Source organism: Anguilla rostrata, chromosome 1 (assembly GCF_018555375.3).
Source record: "Anguilla rostrata isolate EN2019 chromosome 1, ASM1855537v3, whole genome shotgun sequence".
NCBI lineage: Eukaryota > Metazoa > Chordata > Actinopteri > Anguilliformes > Anguillidae > Anguilla > Anguilla rostrata.
The window spans coordinates 71,894,671-71,910,756 of record NC_057933.1 but is presented as its reverse complement, the minus strand read 5'-3'; the positions used below and the strand labels follow the sequence as shown (position 1 = coordinate 71,910,756).

Here is a 16,086-nt window from a genome sequence, read left to right as displayed (position 1 = left end):
TGTGGCATGTGCGTGTATGTGTGCATGTGCTGTTGTGATGTGTATTTGCATGTGCGTGTATGTGTGCATGTGCGTGTATGTGTGGCGTGATGTGCGTGTGTATGTGTGCATGTGCGTGTATGTGTGCATGTGCGTGTATGTGTGCATGTGCGTGTATGTGTGCATGTGCGTGTATGTGTGCATGTGCGTGTATGTGTGCATGTGCGTGTATGTGTGCATGTGCGTGTATGTGTGCATGTGCGTGTATGTGTGCATGTGTGAGAGTAGCACTGCAGATGAGAAGAGTGAGAGGAAAGAGGCGTGTTGTAAAGCGAGAGAAGTGAACAGATGAAAAGCCTGAAACAAAGTGGGGGAATGAACAGAGCCAGAAGGAGCAGGTGATGTGCAGGGAGAAAGGAATGACTACAGCGGAGGAGGAGGAGGAGGAAGAGGAGGAAGAAGAGGAGTCAGCGCAGCGTGGCACATGCTGCCTCAGTCGCACTCGTCCTCCCCCAGAACACTGAACATGTTGACCGTCAGGTTGGTCTTGGGCCGGTCCCTTCTCGCCTGCCGGTCGAGGCCCTCGTCTTCGTCGTCGTCGTCCTCGTCGTCGTCCGCGTCGCGGTCCCTCTCCTCCTCCGGCTCCGAGCTGGACTCGCCGTCCTCCTCGTCGCGGTCCCCCGCCCCCTCCTCCCGCCGCCCCTGCAGGGCGATGATCTCGCCCAGGTTCGGGTGAGCCTCCCACTTGTCTGCGGTGGGACGGAGCGGGGGGACGAGGGGTTTAGCAACACCCAGCCAGATTTACCGCGACCCAGTCGATACACCACAAATCACACACACGGCACGGGGCGTGAAGGTCGCTGTGATGAACTATCCCATTAGTGGAGAGTAAACAAAAGGAAACATAACTCTGCACACGGCGCACCAGCACCTCGCCTCGCCATAACTCACTGCTAGTTTCCATTATCTTCTGCTTGTCATCACATCACCTGACCAACACTCATGTCGTCCATTTCTGTGAGTCGCTCTGGATAAGAATGTCGGCTAAGTGACTGTAATGTGACGCAAGGTAATGGCATTTAGCTCAGTTTTCTGAACCACAGTAACGCAATGGTAGTGTAACCTCCCCCATGCTACTTTTCCCCTCCCCCCCAGGTTTTGGCCCCTCCCACCCAGGTTGTCAGCCCTCCCACCGAGGCTGTGACCCCTCCCACCATGCTGCGACCCCTCCCATCCAGGCTGTGACCCCTCCCATCCATGCAGTGACCCCTCCCATCCATGCAGTGACCCCTCCCACCATGCTGCGACCCCTCCCATCCAGGCTGCGACCCCTCCCATCCAGGCTGCGACCCCTCCCATCCAGGCTGCGACCCCTCCCATCCAGGCTGTGACCCCTCCCATCCAGGCTGCGACCCCTCCCACTAAGCCCCTTTCCCCAGCCCTTTCTCCCTCAGTGTGAACAGTGCCGTGCGGTCCTGGTGGACGGGCTTGTTCTGACCTCTCTGGGAAGAGTACCCCGGCGGCCTCAGACACAGACAGAGCCTGCCGTCGATGGCCAGCCGCAGCAGGCTGTTGGCCGCTCGGTAGACGTCGTTTCTGGCTGCCTTGGCGGTCTTGTAGCCCCTCCTCTCCGCCCAGGCTGAAAGGTTGAGAGAGAAAGAGAAAGAGAATGAGAGAGAGAGAGAGAGAGAGAGAGAGAGAGCACAGCTGTGCTAATGCACGGAGCAGTCTGGCCGCAGGGCTAAGCAATCCCGGTCCACCAATTACCCGGGCTAAATGAGCGAACCGCCCATACGCACCAACACCTGCTCACTCAAAGACCGAATCAGAAATGTAATAAAATGTTTCATACAGGGACAGAAGAACTGCCTTGGGCTGTCATTCATGCACTTATCAAGAAATGTTAGCCAAAACGTCAGGTGGCATAAAAAAATTAAGTATTGAAGGCCAGAAAGTGGCCTGAGGGGCCACCTCTGCCCTATGACCTCCACGGACTGTGCTGACAACACTGCGACAGGAAGCAGACATTCTGCAAACTTTTAAAATGTGAAACTGGGCTTGCTGCTGACGGGTCGGGGGTCTAAGCAGTGCGCGGGACGGCTACCTTCACACACGTCCCAGGCCGTCCACTTCTCGGGCCTCTCCTCCCCCAGAGGTCTCTCCTCCAGATCGGGGTGCTTCAGTTTGAGGAGAGCCTGGAAGGGAATCCTCTCGCACAGGTACCCCACCGAGCTGTAGGGCTCCTGCAGCTGAGCAACTGGGTATATGCCAGCCAGGATCTGAGCCGAGAGGGAGAGGGAGAGGGGTGGCAGAGAGAGAGATATGGACAGGGAAAGAGGAAGAAAAAGAGGGAGAGGGAAAGAGATAGAAAGGGAGAGAGAGAGAGGGAGAGGGAGTGAGAGAGAGGGGTCACAGAGAGAGATAGGGACAGGTAAAGAGGAAGAAAAAGAGAGGGAGAGAGAAAGAGAGAGAAGGGTAAGGAGAGATAGAGACAGAGAGGGAGAGGGAGTGAGGCAGAGGGAGAAAGAGAGAGAGGAGACTGACTTTCAGACCCAAAATATCTCAGAGGCCATTAGAGCTTGGCTTTATTCCAGAATGTTCTCTCCTGCTATGGGCTGCCAGAGAGTGCAAAAGCTCCCGGTGTGCGTGTGAACTTCCCCGAGCCTGACCGACAGGCACCGCCCACCATCACCATGAGGGCCAATCAGAGGCAGAAACAAAGCCAGGGCGGCAGAGGGTGCCAAGCCAGCGGGTACCTGCAGCTGCCTGTCCACGCGGGAAGGGAAGACCAGGCCCGGGCAGTCGCAGAGCTTGACCGTGGGGGTGAGGTAGTAGGTCTGGAAGTACTTTGTGTGGCCTGGGGTTCGAGACACGCTCACCACCTTCCGGCCCACCAGGCTGTTCAGCACCGACGACTTCCCCACGTTGGTGAACCCTGGGGAGGGGGGGGATGGGGGGAGAGTCACCCAGCACCAAAACACAGCGCCCTGTGAATCTTCAGCACTGATGTAAGGACCGAGTTAAGAGATTTGCCCCGGACCGAGGTGGGATTTGAACCCGTGCCTCTCACTCGTCCAAAGGTTTAACAGGGAAACGCCAGCTAAAGGCGAAATCGCCCCCAGCCAAGGGCAACGTCGTGACTTTTTTTTATTCGAGGGTTGCATCGCCCCAGAGTGTTGCCATGGTAACCTTCACTTTACCGCACCTGTACTGTGCCTCACACACAAACGTTTTAAATATTCTAAACTGCCAGGGTGCGGGAGCAAACTGCACCGCGGGCAAAGCTGAAGCACTGCTCTCACCGACGCAGCCCAGCGTCAGGACCCCGTCCCTGTACAGCTCCTGGGAGGGGCTGGCCATCTCCATGGCGATGTCGCTGTGGTGCTCCATCAGCACGGACTCCGCCCCCTCCTCGGCCTGCTCTCCGTCCGGGCCCCCGTCGGCGGCGTCTCTCTGGATCTTCTGCTCCCAGCTGCTCAGGTCCACTGTGAGGGCAGAGAGCAGCGGGCGTGAGCGGGGGCCGGGGGGGGGGGGCACGCAGCCAGCCCGGCGAAGCCGCGTTTCCCCTTTTCTCCTTCTGTGGCGGTTTTTCTCTTTTTCGCCGAGGCGGGCGGTTTGGTGTCTCGGCCGAGCGGAAGCGGCTTACCTCTCCCGCCCGTGATCTCCTGACACGCCCTCAGGATGTGCGTGGGACCGCCTGCCCCGCCGCACCCCACCTTCCTCCTCATCCTCTTCTTCTGAAGCACTGGAGACCGACAGACAGACAGACGGACGGACAGACGGACAGACAGACAGACGGACAGACAGAGCACACAGTTAAGGCCGAACGGAGCTCATAAACAGTGATACATCACACCAGGCCAGCGGAAACCTCCACTGTCCACTGCCAGCGGCTGCACTGTGGGCTCCCCCCCCTCCAGCACGTAAACGAGCCCACATTTCTGCTGAAGTAAAACGCTGTATTGGAACATCACGGCTCATAACACACAGGGGGGAAGGGGCAATCCCCTCCCTCTCGACCGACCGACACCATTCCGCTCCGGGTCACGGATCAACCCCATTCCAGGATGACTGCCGGGAATGGGAACGCAGGATTCCGTTCCCATCGGCCGCTCCGGCTCAACGTGCTGATTAGCCACGCGAACCGTAAGCCGTCTTTAACAGACTCCACATGGGAGAATAACAGTAACATGAGCAATTCCCTATATGGAACGCGCCTACGAATGCTATTAAACAATAAATACTCTAACTGAGAACAACAGGACATCTGGAGAGGCTCGTTAGTGCACCCTCAGAAAGTGGCTGGTGCCACAACGTCGACAAGAGCACCTGCATGGAAAAAGAGCTTCTGTTTGCAAAGCCGTGATGAATGCTGCTAGTTGCTCTAGTTTGGCCAGATTCTCGAACATACCTGCAGCCCCTATTTACATTTACACTCATCTGCCGTGTGCGCTTAAAGGTGCAGAACGCGAACGCAAACTCCCAGGGTGCAGGGCTAATGCGGACTCTGTGATTGGTGGCTTGTTCTCTGCAGCTGGAGACTAACGCTGCACAGCTGGCCGCCGCACGCTGTCTGGTGTTATCAGCGGGCTGTCCGTGACATCCCCCAACACATAAATCATCCCTCCGTCGCAGTCGAACGTGCTCGCTGCAGCACTGCACACACGCAGCTCGCTGCACACCACACCGCATGCACGCCACATGCACGCAGTAGCACGCACACGCACGCTCGCATGCACACCCACACACGCACGCTCGCACGCACACCCACGCACGCATGCACGTGCACACACACACATGCATGCACGCAAACACGCACACGCACGCACGCACGCACGCACACCCACACTCGCACACATGCGTATAGAAGTGACTCATATATATACAAATATGCATGCAAATGCACACAGATGTTCACATGTGCCTACAAACACGGACGTGCATACACACACACACACACACACACACACACGCTGGCTGGGCTCACAGGTGCTGTAGGCTTGTCCCGGGTGCGAGGTGAAGCACACGCAGTGCAGGTGGGGGAACAGGGAGCTCAGGTAGTGGGTCCAGGCCAGCACCAGGGGGGGGGGACACAGGTCCACTTTGTTCAGGACCACAATCACCTGCTTCTGCAGCTCGCCAGTAATGTAATGGTACAGGGCCGGGGGAAACTGGAGCACCTGGCAAGGGAGAGATGGCATTTAATCCACAGCAATCAAGATCACACTTGCCCCTCTGGCACCACCTGGTGGACATTCGGGGCATTTCAGGACTGAATAGGCCAGAGCGACTTATTAGAACTGATTTACTGCACATCCCCACGGCTATTAATCAAAATAACGACGCCCATTATCACATAACATAACAGGAAGGAACAATACTCAACAGGATGTCTGATGTCCACGATGAGCAGAATAACATCTGACATCTCCAGCACCCTCCAAAGCTGTCGCCAAGTCTGAGAGGAAAGAGAGGAGAGGCGGATGAAAGAGGGTGTGAGCCACACACACAGCCCATCGCTTCGCCTGGGCCCGTCTCACCGCATTATCACTGCCACTGCAAGACAACAGAAATACTTTAATACCTCAATGAGCCGTCTGCAGTGGGCACGCTTCCCCAGAGGCACTGCGATCAGGTCAGGTGCAAGCAAAGCTTATCCATTTTCTCATAGTTAATAGGAAATATTACCCGTTCAATAAATCAATTTCAATCTTATAAAGCTCTCCTCATTACATTACATTACATTACATTACAGGCATTTGGCAGACGCTCTTATCCAGAGCGACGTACAACAAAGTGTATAACCATAACCAGGAGCAAGTATGACGAAAACCCTAGAGAGAAGTACCGGTCCAAGTGCAGGGAACAACCGCATAGTTCAACTTGGACCCTGAAGGTTAAACTGATTAACACTAACACAAACGAGAACAGCAACAACGTAGTCTATGCAAAAATACAAGCAGCAGTTAAGACAGGTGCATTAACTAAGTCACCCACCTCACGCCAAGGAGCCCCAGGATACTGAAGCACACAGCTGGACACAAAGTGAGGAACCGTTGACACGGTTACACACACGTTTCAGGAAAGCACAATCAAAAACAAAATTCTTCACTTTTTAAAAGCAGCTTTTATAATCGAACAACATTTTTAATGGAATTATTCATTATGCTATGGTTATGTGATATTAATATTACAGTTTTATAATTGTGGATTAGATTACATAATAGCATACATTATTAATAAGCCATTACAGCCAAATTACATTTGCATAAAGATTATAAAGCCTTTATATTATTAAAATCATTGTTCAAAAATTACATATTGTATCATATAATGAACTGCATTATTAATAAGCTATTACAATTAAATTTTATTCTGAATATATATTTTAAACAAAAAGGAGGGTGTCCCTAGGCAGAGCCTTTACGGTAGAAAGTAATCACAGGATATAAGCACCTCCTTAAGAAACGTATGATCAACAAAGTGCCGATAATTTACATTTCCTTTGGTCCCTAGTGGTAGTGTTCACTGTGTGAACTAAACTGTGTTCTCGGCTAGAAATAGCTGTACAAAATAAGTAATTGTACCTTACTGAACCTGTGTTTAGCAGTTGTCTATGACCATGAAATGCACTTTTTGTACGTCGCTTTGGATAAAAGCGTCTGCCAAATAAATGTAATGTAATGTCCCTCATCAGAGTGATCAGTTTGGGGCTGAAAGCAGTGTCTACCCCATCCATAATTAACAGGGGGGACCCTATAGGAGGATGAACCTACGCGACTGTGCAGGGCAACTACGCCTGACAATGACATCAAACCGCCCAATTAGGGGCCGAGTAAGAATATTAGCACCAATTAATTAAGGGTCCAGAAGGGTCCATGTTAAAGGCAAATTTAATCTATACAGAAAGCAGAACAAACTTTATTAACCACGGCTAAAATAACCATGTAAACAGGCAGAGAAAGCAACACAGATGCAAGCATTAAAAATAATCACCAATAAGCAGGTTGACAAAAACAGCACCTGTCATTCACTTCCTTGAAAAGGAAACAATGGAATAAATCTGGCACACCGTATGACAGCGCCAAGGCTATTTTAAATGCTAAATATTTTTAAATGACATCGCAAACAAAAAAGGTGTGCGAATGATTTAGAGATGAGAGATTCAAAGATGGCCGCCGGCGTGCCGCAGGCAAACAGGAGGCGACAACCGCGGTGTTAAAATAGAACCCTGGCCTTCTCACGCCGGCACCATGACAACCCAATCAGACGCAGGCCAGAGCCATCAGTCAGAACCCCGCCAGGCTGTGACAGGCAGGGCCTGGAGTGGCATGCGCGGTCACATGACCTCCCTCCTGGTGCGGACACCACCAGCAGCTCAAAGCTCATTCTGGCGAGCCCGGGTTTGGATGCCACTTATTAAATCAGGGTTTAAATTTAATCCATTAAAACAGAAAACACATGCTACTCTGCTACTGAATACTATCGATAAGGTCACTTGAGGAACTAGTTAGGTCGCCTGGATGAATTTGCAAAAAATACCCAGGTAACACGTCTGTGCTGAAACCAGAAGCACAACCACAACCACAAACCAGAAGCACAACCTATTCACACACTTTCATGAACAATCAAGACAGAAAAGACAGCGCAGGAAATGTCTGGATGGAGCATATTCAAATGTCATGACTAATACCAGACTTGGAGTCTGTTGAGCGTATCCTGTTAGCAGTTATTGCGCCAGCGCTAAGATCACACTTAGTTCTTCATGCAATGTGCAATTACCTGTGTGACATAAAACCAGGGGTTCCCCAACACTGGTCCGGGGGCCCCCCTTATAATGCTAGTGTTCAATCCAACCAGAACAGCTATTTTTCAAGTATAACCAGATGTGAACTAATCGGACACGTTCACTGTCTAATGAGGAATGATGTACATTCATGAGGCCACGTTACATCAAGATCAGACAGCCATGTCTGGTGAGTATTTCATATAGCTAAATGCAAAAGTACTGAGACAGTAACAGTTTTTTTTGTTTGTTTTGGCTTTGTACTCCAATTCCTACACTGATCACCCGACATGGATGTAAATACCCTAAAATATTAAAGCTGACAGTCTGCACTTTAACCTCATCTTCATTGTTTCATTTCAAATCCAATGTGCTGGACTACAGAGCCAAAACAAAGTCCAGTCCTCTTGCATTTGACTGTATGTGCTGCGTTCATCTGGAGCCTGTTCTTTAGAACCCCCCTGATCTAAATGCAGCACCTGGGGGTCTTATCAGGATCCTGCCCTTTCTGAGAGCAGGCCAGTGATTGGCCGCCGCCCCGCAGGCCGATGATTGGCCGCCGCCCCCCTGTCTACGCCCCGATAGCCCGTCGTCTCTCTCACCTCCAGGTTGTGCTCGAAGTGGCTGAGGGTTTCGGGCGGGTTGCGGGAGTGCAGCGCCTCCAGGTACTCCCTAAACGACTTCTCCTCCTTCCGAAAGAGCTCCTCTCGCTGCATGCCGTAGTTCCACGGCGGTCTCTTGGGGAAATCCAGCCCTGCGAGGAGTCACAAAAACAAAAAATCGATTCAATCAGACGGTGGAAGAGGAAGGCTGCCCTTCGAACACACCGCTTCACAATCTCACACTTCAAGCGCGCCAGCTATTCAAGCACTTTTCTATTCCCTTCAATCCACCAAATTCGAGAACAAGAGCTGAATTCTTAAGCAGGCGGAGTCACAAGTGTCGCCCACTATCAGCAGCACACAATAGAAATGGCCTCAATAGCTCTGCAAGAAAGGCACGGTGCTCCAGGATCAGCTCTTTCAACCTCGATTCAAACAGAAGATTTTTTTTTTTAGCAGAATGCGGGTTCTGATTTAAGATTGGTTTCAAATGGCAAAGGACAGACTTGAAGCACTTCTGAGCAATCACTCGACAAAAAAATCGAAGCACTTTACAGTGCCGCTGTAAAAAAATGTGTTACTGTTGATTTAATTTTTTCTCTCAGTTTGAGGACTTGCGCAGGTTTTCGAGGAGTGTGGGAACCCTAAGAAATCACACGGGCAAAAAAAAAGAACAGATCACAGAGGTGCTGTGAAGACAGATCTCACAGACCTTTTTCGGGAGGGTAGATGTCATTAATGTCAACTTCCATGATGGACTCTGCCACAGGCTGCAGAATTTTTTCCCTCGCTATCTTCTTCCTTTTCTCCACCTCCTCCTTGCTCTCCTTCTCAAAGTGCAGGCGGTACCTGTGGACACAGACAGAAAAGAGCAGGTATATTAAATGAATATGAAGTCTGATCACCATGACAACTTTAATACGAGGACTGGTATTCACCAAGGTTCAGTCTGTGGAACCTGTCCAGTTTACAAGCCTTTATGAAAAAAAGAACTCTGCACTGTCATGTATCCAACAGACCTGTGTCACATAATTATCTAAAATACTTTAGTACCTCTAAAATTCCAAAAACTAAGTGACAATTAAACTAAGCACATAATCTCACCAAAATGCAGAACATATTTCTTATTTCATGTGATTATGTAGATTTCACATGGCTTTGTATGATTAGTAACATTTTGTCAAAAATTCTATCAGTAATCTGTATATATATATATATATATATACAGGCAGCTACACATCATGTATATGCTTATACACCATGTCATACAACAGTTCTTGTTCACAAATATATTTTAACAATATTTTAACACATGTAATTTACATGTAAACTGCTACCTTTCTGACCCAATATAAACCCCTATTCCCCAATCCACTGAGTTTCCTTGGCTTAATCTGGATGACAGAACATGACGTATCTCCAGCTGTTCTCTCTCTCACTCTCACTTATTTATAAGCTGATTCATAGAAAAGTCTACCTCATCAGCAATATTTCATATTTTAATGGGACTTCAGGTTATTTCTTTAAATCCTACTTTTTTCAACAACAACAAATAAATCTAAATCATAAAATTTTTACTCAGGCCTTAATTTGGAATCAGACCAGAATAAAAACTCAAAACCATGCTCAGCATACACTTGTGTGCAATTAAAATCTCCATCCAGCTGCGCTCGGTGTGCTTCCCAAAGCAATCACAGCCCTGTCACTGCGTGCTGTGGGTCTCTGAGAAATACTCAGCTCTGATTTATATGAGCCAAAGCACGCTATCCATCATCACCATTCAAACCGTGGATTTTTAATGTTAACATTAACCGCAAAAACGTGGGAAAAGACAACATATACAAACTGATTTCTTCAAAACTGCCCAAAGACGCTATGCTCTCTTACAACCTTTTTTTTTTTTTTTTTTACTCCTTTGCAGTTTAGATGGGACCTGGTAAAATACATGCCAAATAGAATAAGGTTGTTTTTTTATAAAACCCTTTTAAGACACTTGACTTCAGCATTTTAATTCGTTTTTATTTAACTGAATCTTGTTATTTCTTTAGCCTGTTCTGTTTTCTTCGGTTGAACTACTCACATCGTCAATAACGAATCCCTGGGAACAAAGATTTTAAATCTATGTTAATTTCCGTCTCCCAGCACACACCTCCTGAACCATGCAAACTAGAACTATGCAAATCCAGATAAAGGAAATCAGAGTCCCAAATGGTACGCTTGCAAACGAGAGCTTCATCTGGATATGAAGTTTTATGGCTTACTGTCTTATTTTACTAGCGGACAAAGGGAGAATATAAAATTGCAAATACAATGAATGTATTTTTAATCATCAACTCTTCCTCCCTTAAATGAAAAAGCAATTGGACAGCCGTTTGTCCTCTGTACTAATCTAATTTGTATTTTCAAATCAAACAATGAATATGCGGCTAAATGTCTGCATTTACTTAAAGTGTTTTTTAAAATTTTTCAAACAGACATTAAACTATACGACAACAATGCCAGTCAAGTCCCCCAATTTCAAGTCAGCATACGTTTTGGTGACAAAGTAAGTTCTGACGAATTTAATGACTTGCAAGCTCAGTTTTGTGGCACACCGCATACACTTGAAGACTGCATTGAGTCTGTGACTCATAGACATTGCTAGGCCTGCAATGATCCTTTGACATGCTCAGACAAGCTTTTACTGCTGCCTCTTTCAGTGTTTGCTGGAGTTTCTGACTTCACTTTCCCTTTGAGCGACTGAAAAAGGACGTTCAATGGGGCTTCAATCTGGTGACTGACTGGGCCACCTCAATCACTTCCACCTTTTCTTCCTGATAAGCCCCCTGTTTAAGTTTTATGTATGCTTTGCATCGTTTGTCGTGCTGCATGCTAAACGTCCGTCAAACGAGCGTGGTGGAATTTCTCTGAATTGTGGTGAGCAATACGTTTCTGCACATTTCACCTGTCATTCTGTCGCTGCCATCACTGATTGCATCATCAATATAGACCTCTGACCCAGTTCCAGATGCAGCCGTACAGGCCCAAGCCATCGCTCAGCCTGCATCCTCCTTTACAGATGAAGCAGCATGCCGATTGTCCAGAGCAGTCCCTCTCTGTCCAAACCTTTACCTTTCCACCACTTTGCTAAAGGTTTATCTTCATCTCATCTGTCCATAAGAATTGTTCACAAAACTCATCAGGGTCATCTTTGTATTTTTTTTGCAAATTCCAATCTTGCATTTGTGTTCTTTGTGCTGATGTGAGGTTTACATCTGAGCAGTGTCCTGAGATACTTTCACCCCCTATGTACGGAACTCATTAGCAATGACTCAAGCTGAAAATTTAGGATTTTTCCCCCTCAGCTCTTATAATCATCCTGTCCTGTCACTTTCTGACATCTTCCGCAGGTGACCTGATGGTAATTCCTCAGGACTCCGGAACTTTCTTTCTTCTTCAGGACATTCCATACTGGCGACTTTGGAATACACAAACATTCTGAAAGAGCTTCAATTGATTTTTTGTTCTCTTCCATCCTTACAATAACTTTCTTGGCTGTCATACTCAGTTCTTTGGCCTTCATCTTGCCTTGTATCTTTTAGCTTATAAAGTAGACTCTAAAAGCACATGCATAGGACATAACACATGCCCTGACACTCACAGCTTTCCATTTATAAATAATTAAGAGTAATGTGGTAAACCAGTGAAATTTGAAACAGCTGATGGTCATTTGTCACCAATACTTAGGCTGACTTAGAATAGGGTGATTGGGCTAATTGAATGGTGTTGTCCTAATATAGTTCAATGTCTGTTAAAAAAAAAAAAAAAAAAAAACATAAAATAAATCCAGACATTGTGAATTTTGCCTCACAGTCCTTGTTTGATTTGTAATACAAATTTAATTTGGTTAGTACAGAGGTTGGTTAGTATTGCCACAATACTTTTGAATTTTTAATATATATATATATATATATATATATATTAAAAATATGTATACACACTTAGTATTACTTAGTATATCGTCCACCCTGAGCTATGACTCTGAATCCACATGATGAATTAAGCGTGAATAAACACACACAATAAACTCACTCACTTGTTAGGGTCATATCTCCCTTCTCTGTTGAAGGGTTGCTGGTTGATCCTCCTCACATCTGTTGTCTCACTGTCCGATGTGTCTGATTGTCTGTCTCGGTCCCTCTCTGTCCCTCGTTCCGCACTCGCATTGCGGCTGTTCGGTCCTGACCCAGTGTCCCCTGGAGATGCGGTGAGGTGGATGAGAGTATAACTCAGACATTAAGCGTAAACACTTGACACACTGAAATACAGTACAGTGTGTATATTCAGTAAGTCCGCAGGCACCACGGGTGAGGTGAAAAGCACACTCTCTCTCGCTGACCGTGTCCTAACAGCGCTCACTGTCAAGCAGAGTGCCGTCCTGAAATTGCCCCTGGTTTAAGTAAGACCGTTTTGTAACTTTTTTTGGCCCAAGAACCATAACGCGCTAAGATTCCAAGTTTTCCAAATATTTACAATAGCGGACATGGTTCTTTAGTTAAGTCCAGTTTAAACGCGTTTTTTTTTAACAGCATGTCCCATCAGCTTGCAAACGTTGCGAGATACTGCACATGATTGAGCAGTTCAATGATGGAGTGATTAGCTAGCTAGCTAATGTTAGCAAGTTCAAAAAGCAAGTATTCCGCTAGCCGAATTCGTGTTAACTACAGCTAATGTTAACTTGTCAACGTTCGTTCCTTGTTTCGTTCTTAAGCATTCCCAATATGCTGCATTCCGATGTTAAACTAAAATGAACTGAAATGCAGGAGAAAAAAACACCTAGCAGCAAATTGCTGGAGCTGTATTGCATACAAATAAGAGGTTACTGTTAGCTGTGGCTATTAAATTAAACAGCCTGCTGTAGTTTCATCTTTGCAATTTTAATGACCGGGCACATGACATTCCTAAGGGAGCTTCTCTGCCAGTTTATCACTGCACTGAAATTAATGCTTGTTTCAGCGAAATCATAGCACCAATTACGTCGTCCCGTTTTCAGGAAGTAAATGTATTGATATATACCTCGTTTTCTCTCCCGCTTCACTTGAAGCTGTTTCTTCTTCTGTTTGTTGCTGAAAGGCTTTTTCCTTGGCATGTTTCTAGACAAGGTTAAATTACTACAAGGGAGTTTTAGCAAGTTTTCTCCTCTAGTATTTACATTCGTGAAGTTTCTCGACTGATACTTTTCAGCGACGCCATGACTGTTGCTGGCATGTACAGACGCTACCAGTGCCACTGTTATCGTTTTGCTTAAATGGATGGGAACAAGAGTAATGTGTTTTCATATGGGTTTATTGTGCGTTATTTTCGTGAATATTATTTCTTCCATGTGATTTTTTCTCTCAAATTTGCCTTGGTATTTCAAACAACCAGAAAAGACTACCCCTTCAACACCAGAAAATGGTACAGACGGTACTGCGACAAACACCAGTTTAGTGGCAATGGTATTTTCTGAGGCATAGCGGATGGTGTGAACGTTGGAAAACGTTAATCAGACTGCAGTCACATAGAAATCGGCAATCTTCAATGAAACAGTGTATTCCATTTTCAGATTAATGCGTGGTAATATTAAAGTCCAAGAACGTTCCATACTGTAGTTCTTAAACTCCACGTATAAACCCTTTGCTGTCACTCGTCTTGTAGAACGTTTACTGCAGTTACATGAGAACTGGAATAACAATTTACATGTTGGCACTGAAATTCATTATGCATTATATTGGAGGGAACCAACAGGCAAGCAACATGATTTATTTTAAAGGACAAGTGGCTCAGATTTGTGTTTGCAAAGGGCATTTATACGAAGTACAAAATCGTCAGTTTTGCAGAAAGTTCCATCAATGGCGTGTCGTGTTTAAGACCACCAATAGTCAACAATTGTGATACGCAAATATGCAAGGGAAATACTATACCAACGAACTGAATGACGTTCGATATGATCCCTACCCAGATAACTTGGACAAACCCGAAATAAGCTTAGCTCAACTGAGTGCTCCAGTTATTTTATTTTTGAATTACCCAGTGAAGTTACTTTTTATGGATCCTTAGGCCTGTGTTCCTTGACTGTGCACTTTGGCCTGTTATTAGAGAGACATAAGCTTTTCTGTAATTTTTTTTTTTGCTCCTGTTTGATGTCTTTTGCAACATTTATCAGAAATAATATGTAGCATGGTTATGATCACATAAAAAAGTTGTTAGATGCAGTGTTCCATTAGTTCCACCACAAAAGAAACCTACCCCCCAAAAGAAAAAAAGACACCAGTGAGCTAGGGTTTTGGCTTGTCTTTCCGGAATCTGACTGCACATAACTTCGGAAAATAAGCAGGGGAAACAACTACGAGAAAGCCAAAGCCAACTTCCCCATCGCACTCCACGCACTCACTGAAGCTCCTGCTTCAAGGCTGAATCACAGCACAGGACTCAATCGACTTCGGTGTGACTGCCTTCCAAGCTTCCTGCTTAATGGAGGTTTGTGTTCAGTCCTGGCCAGGCTTCGTGTGCAGTATGTTGCGTTGCCAGGGTAACAAAACTACATCCTAGAGCCCTCAAGCCACAGTCCCTCTGGTATTAACTCTGGAGGTTGAGAGACAGGAGCCAATTAAACTCTGGAGACCCTCACCCACCAACTGCTATCTCCCGTGGCTGAAAATTGCCTGTAGGATTCACCTTGCCATTGGCTTCTGTGGCCCCTCGCCCGGTCCTCATAGCTTTCAGCTTGTGACACCATTCAGCGAATTACAATACATTACTCCATTTCGTGCGTGGATATATATTCTGACAGTGATGTTTGCCATGTGGAGGAACAGGCCTTGGATGTGTGGGCATGTTGTTTTTAAGCTCGTTATTAGATGCTAGGTTCTATAAACAAACAAAAAGCGATAAAGTCTCAGAAACCAGCAAGATTAAAGCTGTCTGTGTACTGGAGTAAAAATATGCGGGTAGAATGATAATGAGAAATTAATCAAAGCAAATAAAATAAAATTCACATTAATGGTGTTGCCATGGTTACAGCTCTTCAAATGTATACAGTACTGATGTGTTAATAACTACTTCTTGCTCCAGTGGAGCAGCATGTCAGTCTAATTGCAACGGAGGAACCCATTTCATCCCTGTTTTGTAAATAGCCTCCAACCCAATAATGATGTCATCAGCTAAGTGTGGCAGTATGCCAAATGATTTTAAAATTCTGACAGGTCTATTTATGGGCCGGCTACTGAAAGAGAGGTACTGAGGGTGTTTACACCAAATTTGACTGCCATATGATGTTTACAGTATGAATAGCCCAATACCAAATGGATGTCAGAAATCGAGGATCATGTGACCTACAGCGATGGTCTTAATTTCCATGTTCACTGGTGAAATAAATCCAGTGAACTGCTGGTGTTTAAATGCCATTCTGAAACATTTAAACAAATGTGCATGTTCCCGTTTTATTCTCCTCGAAGCCTTTAAATAGTCTGCGCCCTGGTGACTCATGTTGGCCAAGAGTTTATGTGACCCCACGATTGCCACTAGAACTAACATTTCAAAACAGGCCAAATTCAAACAAATTCACCTGACGAATCGTTTCCCATCAATGCTGTCACTTGAGCGAGTGTCAGTGATTACTACATCCTACATCACTTTTTGTACGTCGCTTGGATAAAAGCGTCTGCCAAATAAAATGTAATGTAATGATTACATAATGCA

At 46.4% G+C, this 16,086-nt stretch overlaps 1 protein-coding gene across 1 annotated transcript; it reads right to left on the bottom strand.

The window, feature by feature from the left end:
- Nucleotides 1–148: 148 nt before the first annotated feature.
- Nucleotides 149–13,630, bottom strand: gnl1 (guanine nucleotide binding protein-like 1). Its single transcript, XM_064309715.1, has 12 exons — nt 13,423–13,630; nt 12,443–12,602; nt 9,080–9,216; nt 8,368–8,519; nt 5,366–5,437; nt 4,967–5,159; nt 3,626–3,724; nt 3,282–3,464; nt 2,736–2,914; nt 2,084–2,258; nt 1,478–1,618; nt 149–728 (listed from the first exon to the last, which is right to left on the bottom strand). The coding sequence occupies exons 1-12, from the start codon at nt 13,493–13,495 to the stop codon at nt 472–474; spliced, it is 1,821 nt and encodes a 606-aa protein (XP_064165785.1). The 5' UTR covers nt 13,496–13,630; the 3' UTR covers nt 149–471.
- Between the last annotated feature and the right edge of the window lie 2,456 nt (nt 13,631–16,086).

Coding starts and splice junctions, on each gene's coding strand:
- gnl1 (XM_064309715.1), bottom strand. CDS start 13,495: ATGCCAAGGAAAAAGCCTTTCAGCAACAAACAGAAGAAGAAACAGCTT. Junction 9,217..12,442: donor GGGAGATATGACCCTAACAA/GTGAGTGAGTTT, acceptor CTGTGTCCACAG/GTACCGCCTGCACTTTGAGA. Junction 2,915..3,281: donor CCTGACGCTGGGCTGCGTCG/GTGAGAGCAGTG, acceptor CCCCCTCCCCAG/GGTTCACCAACGTGGGGAAG.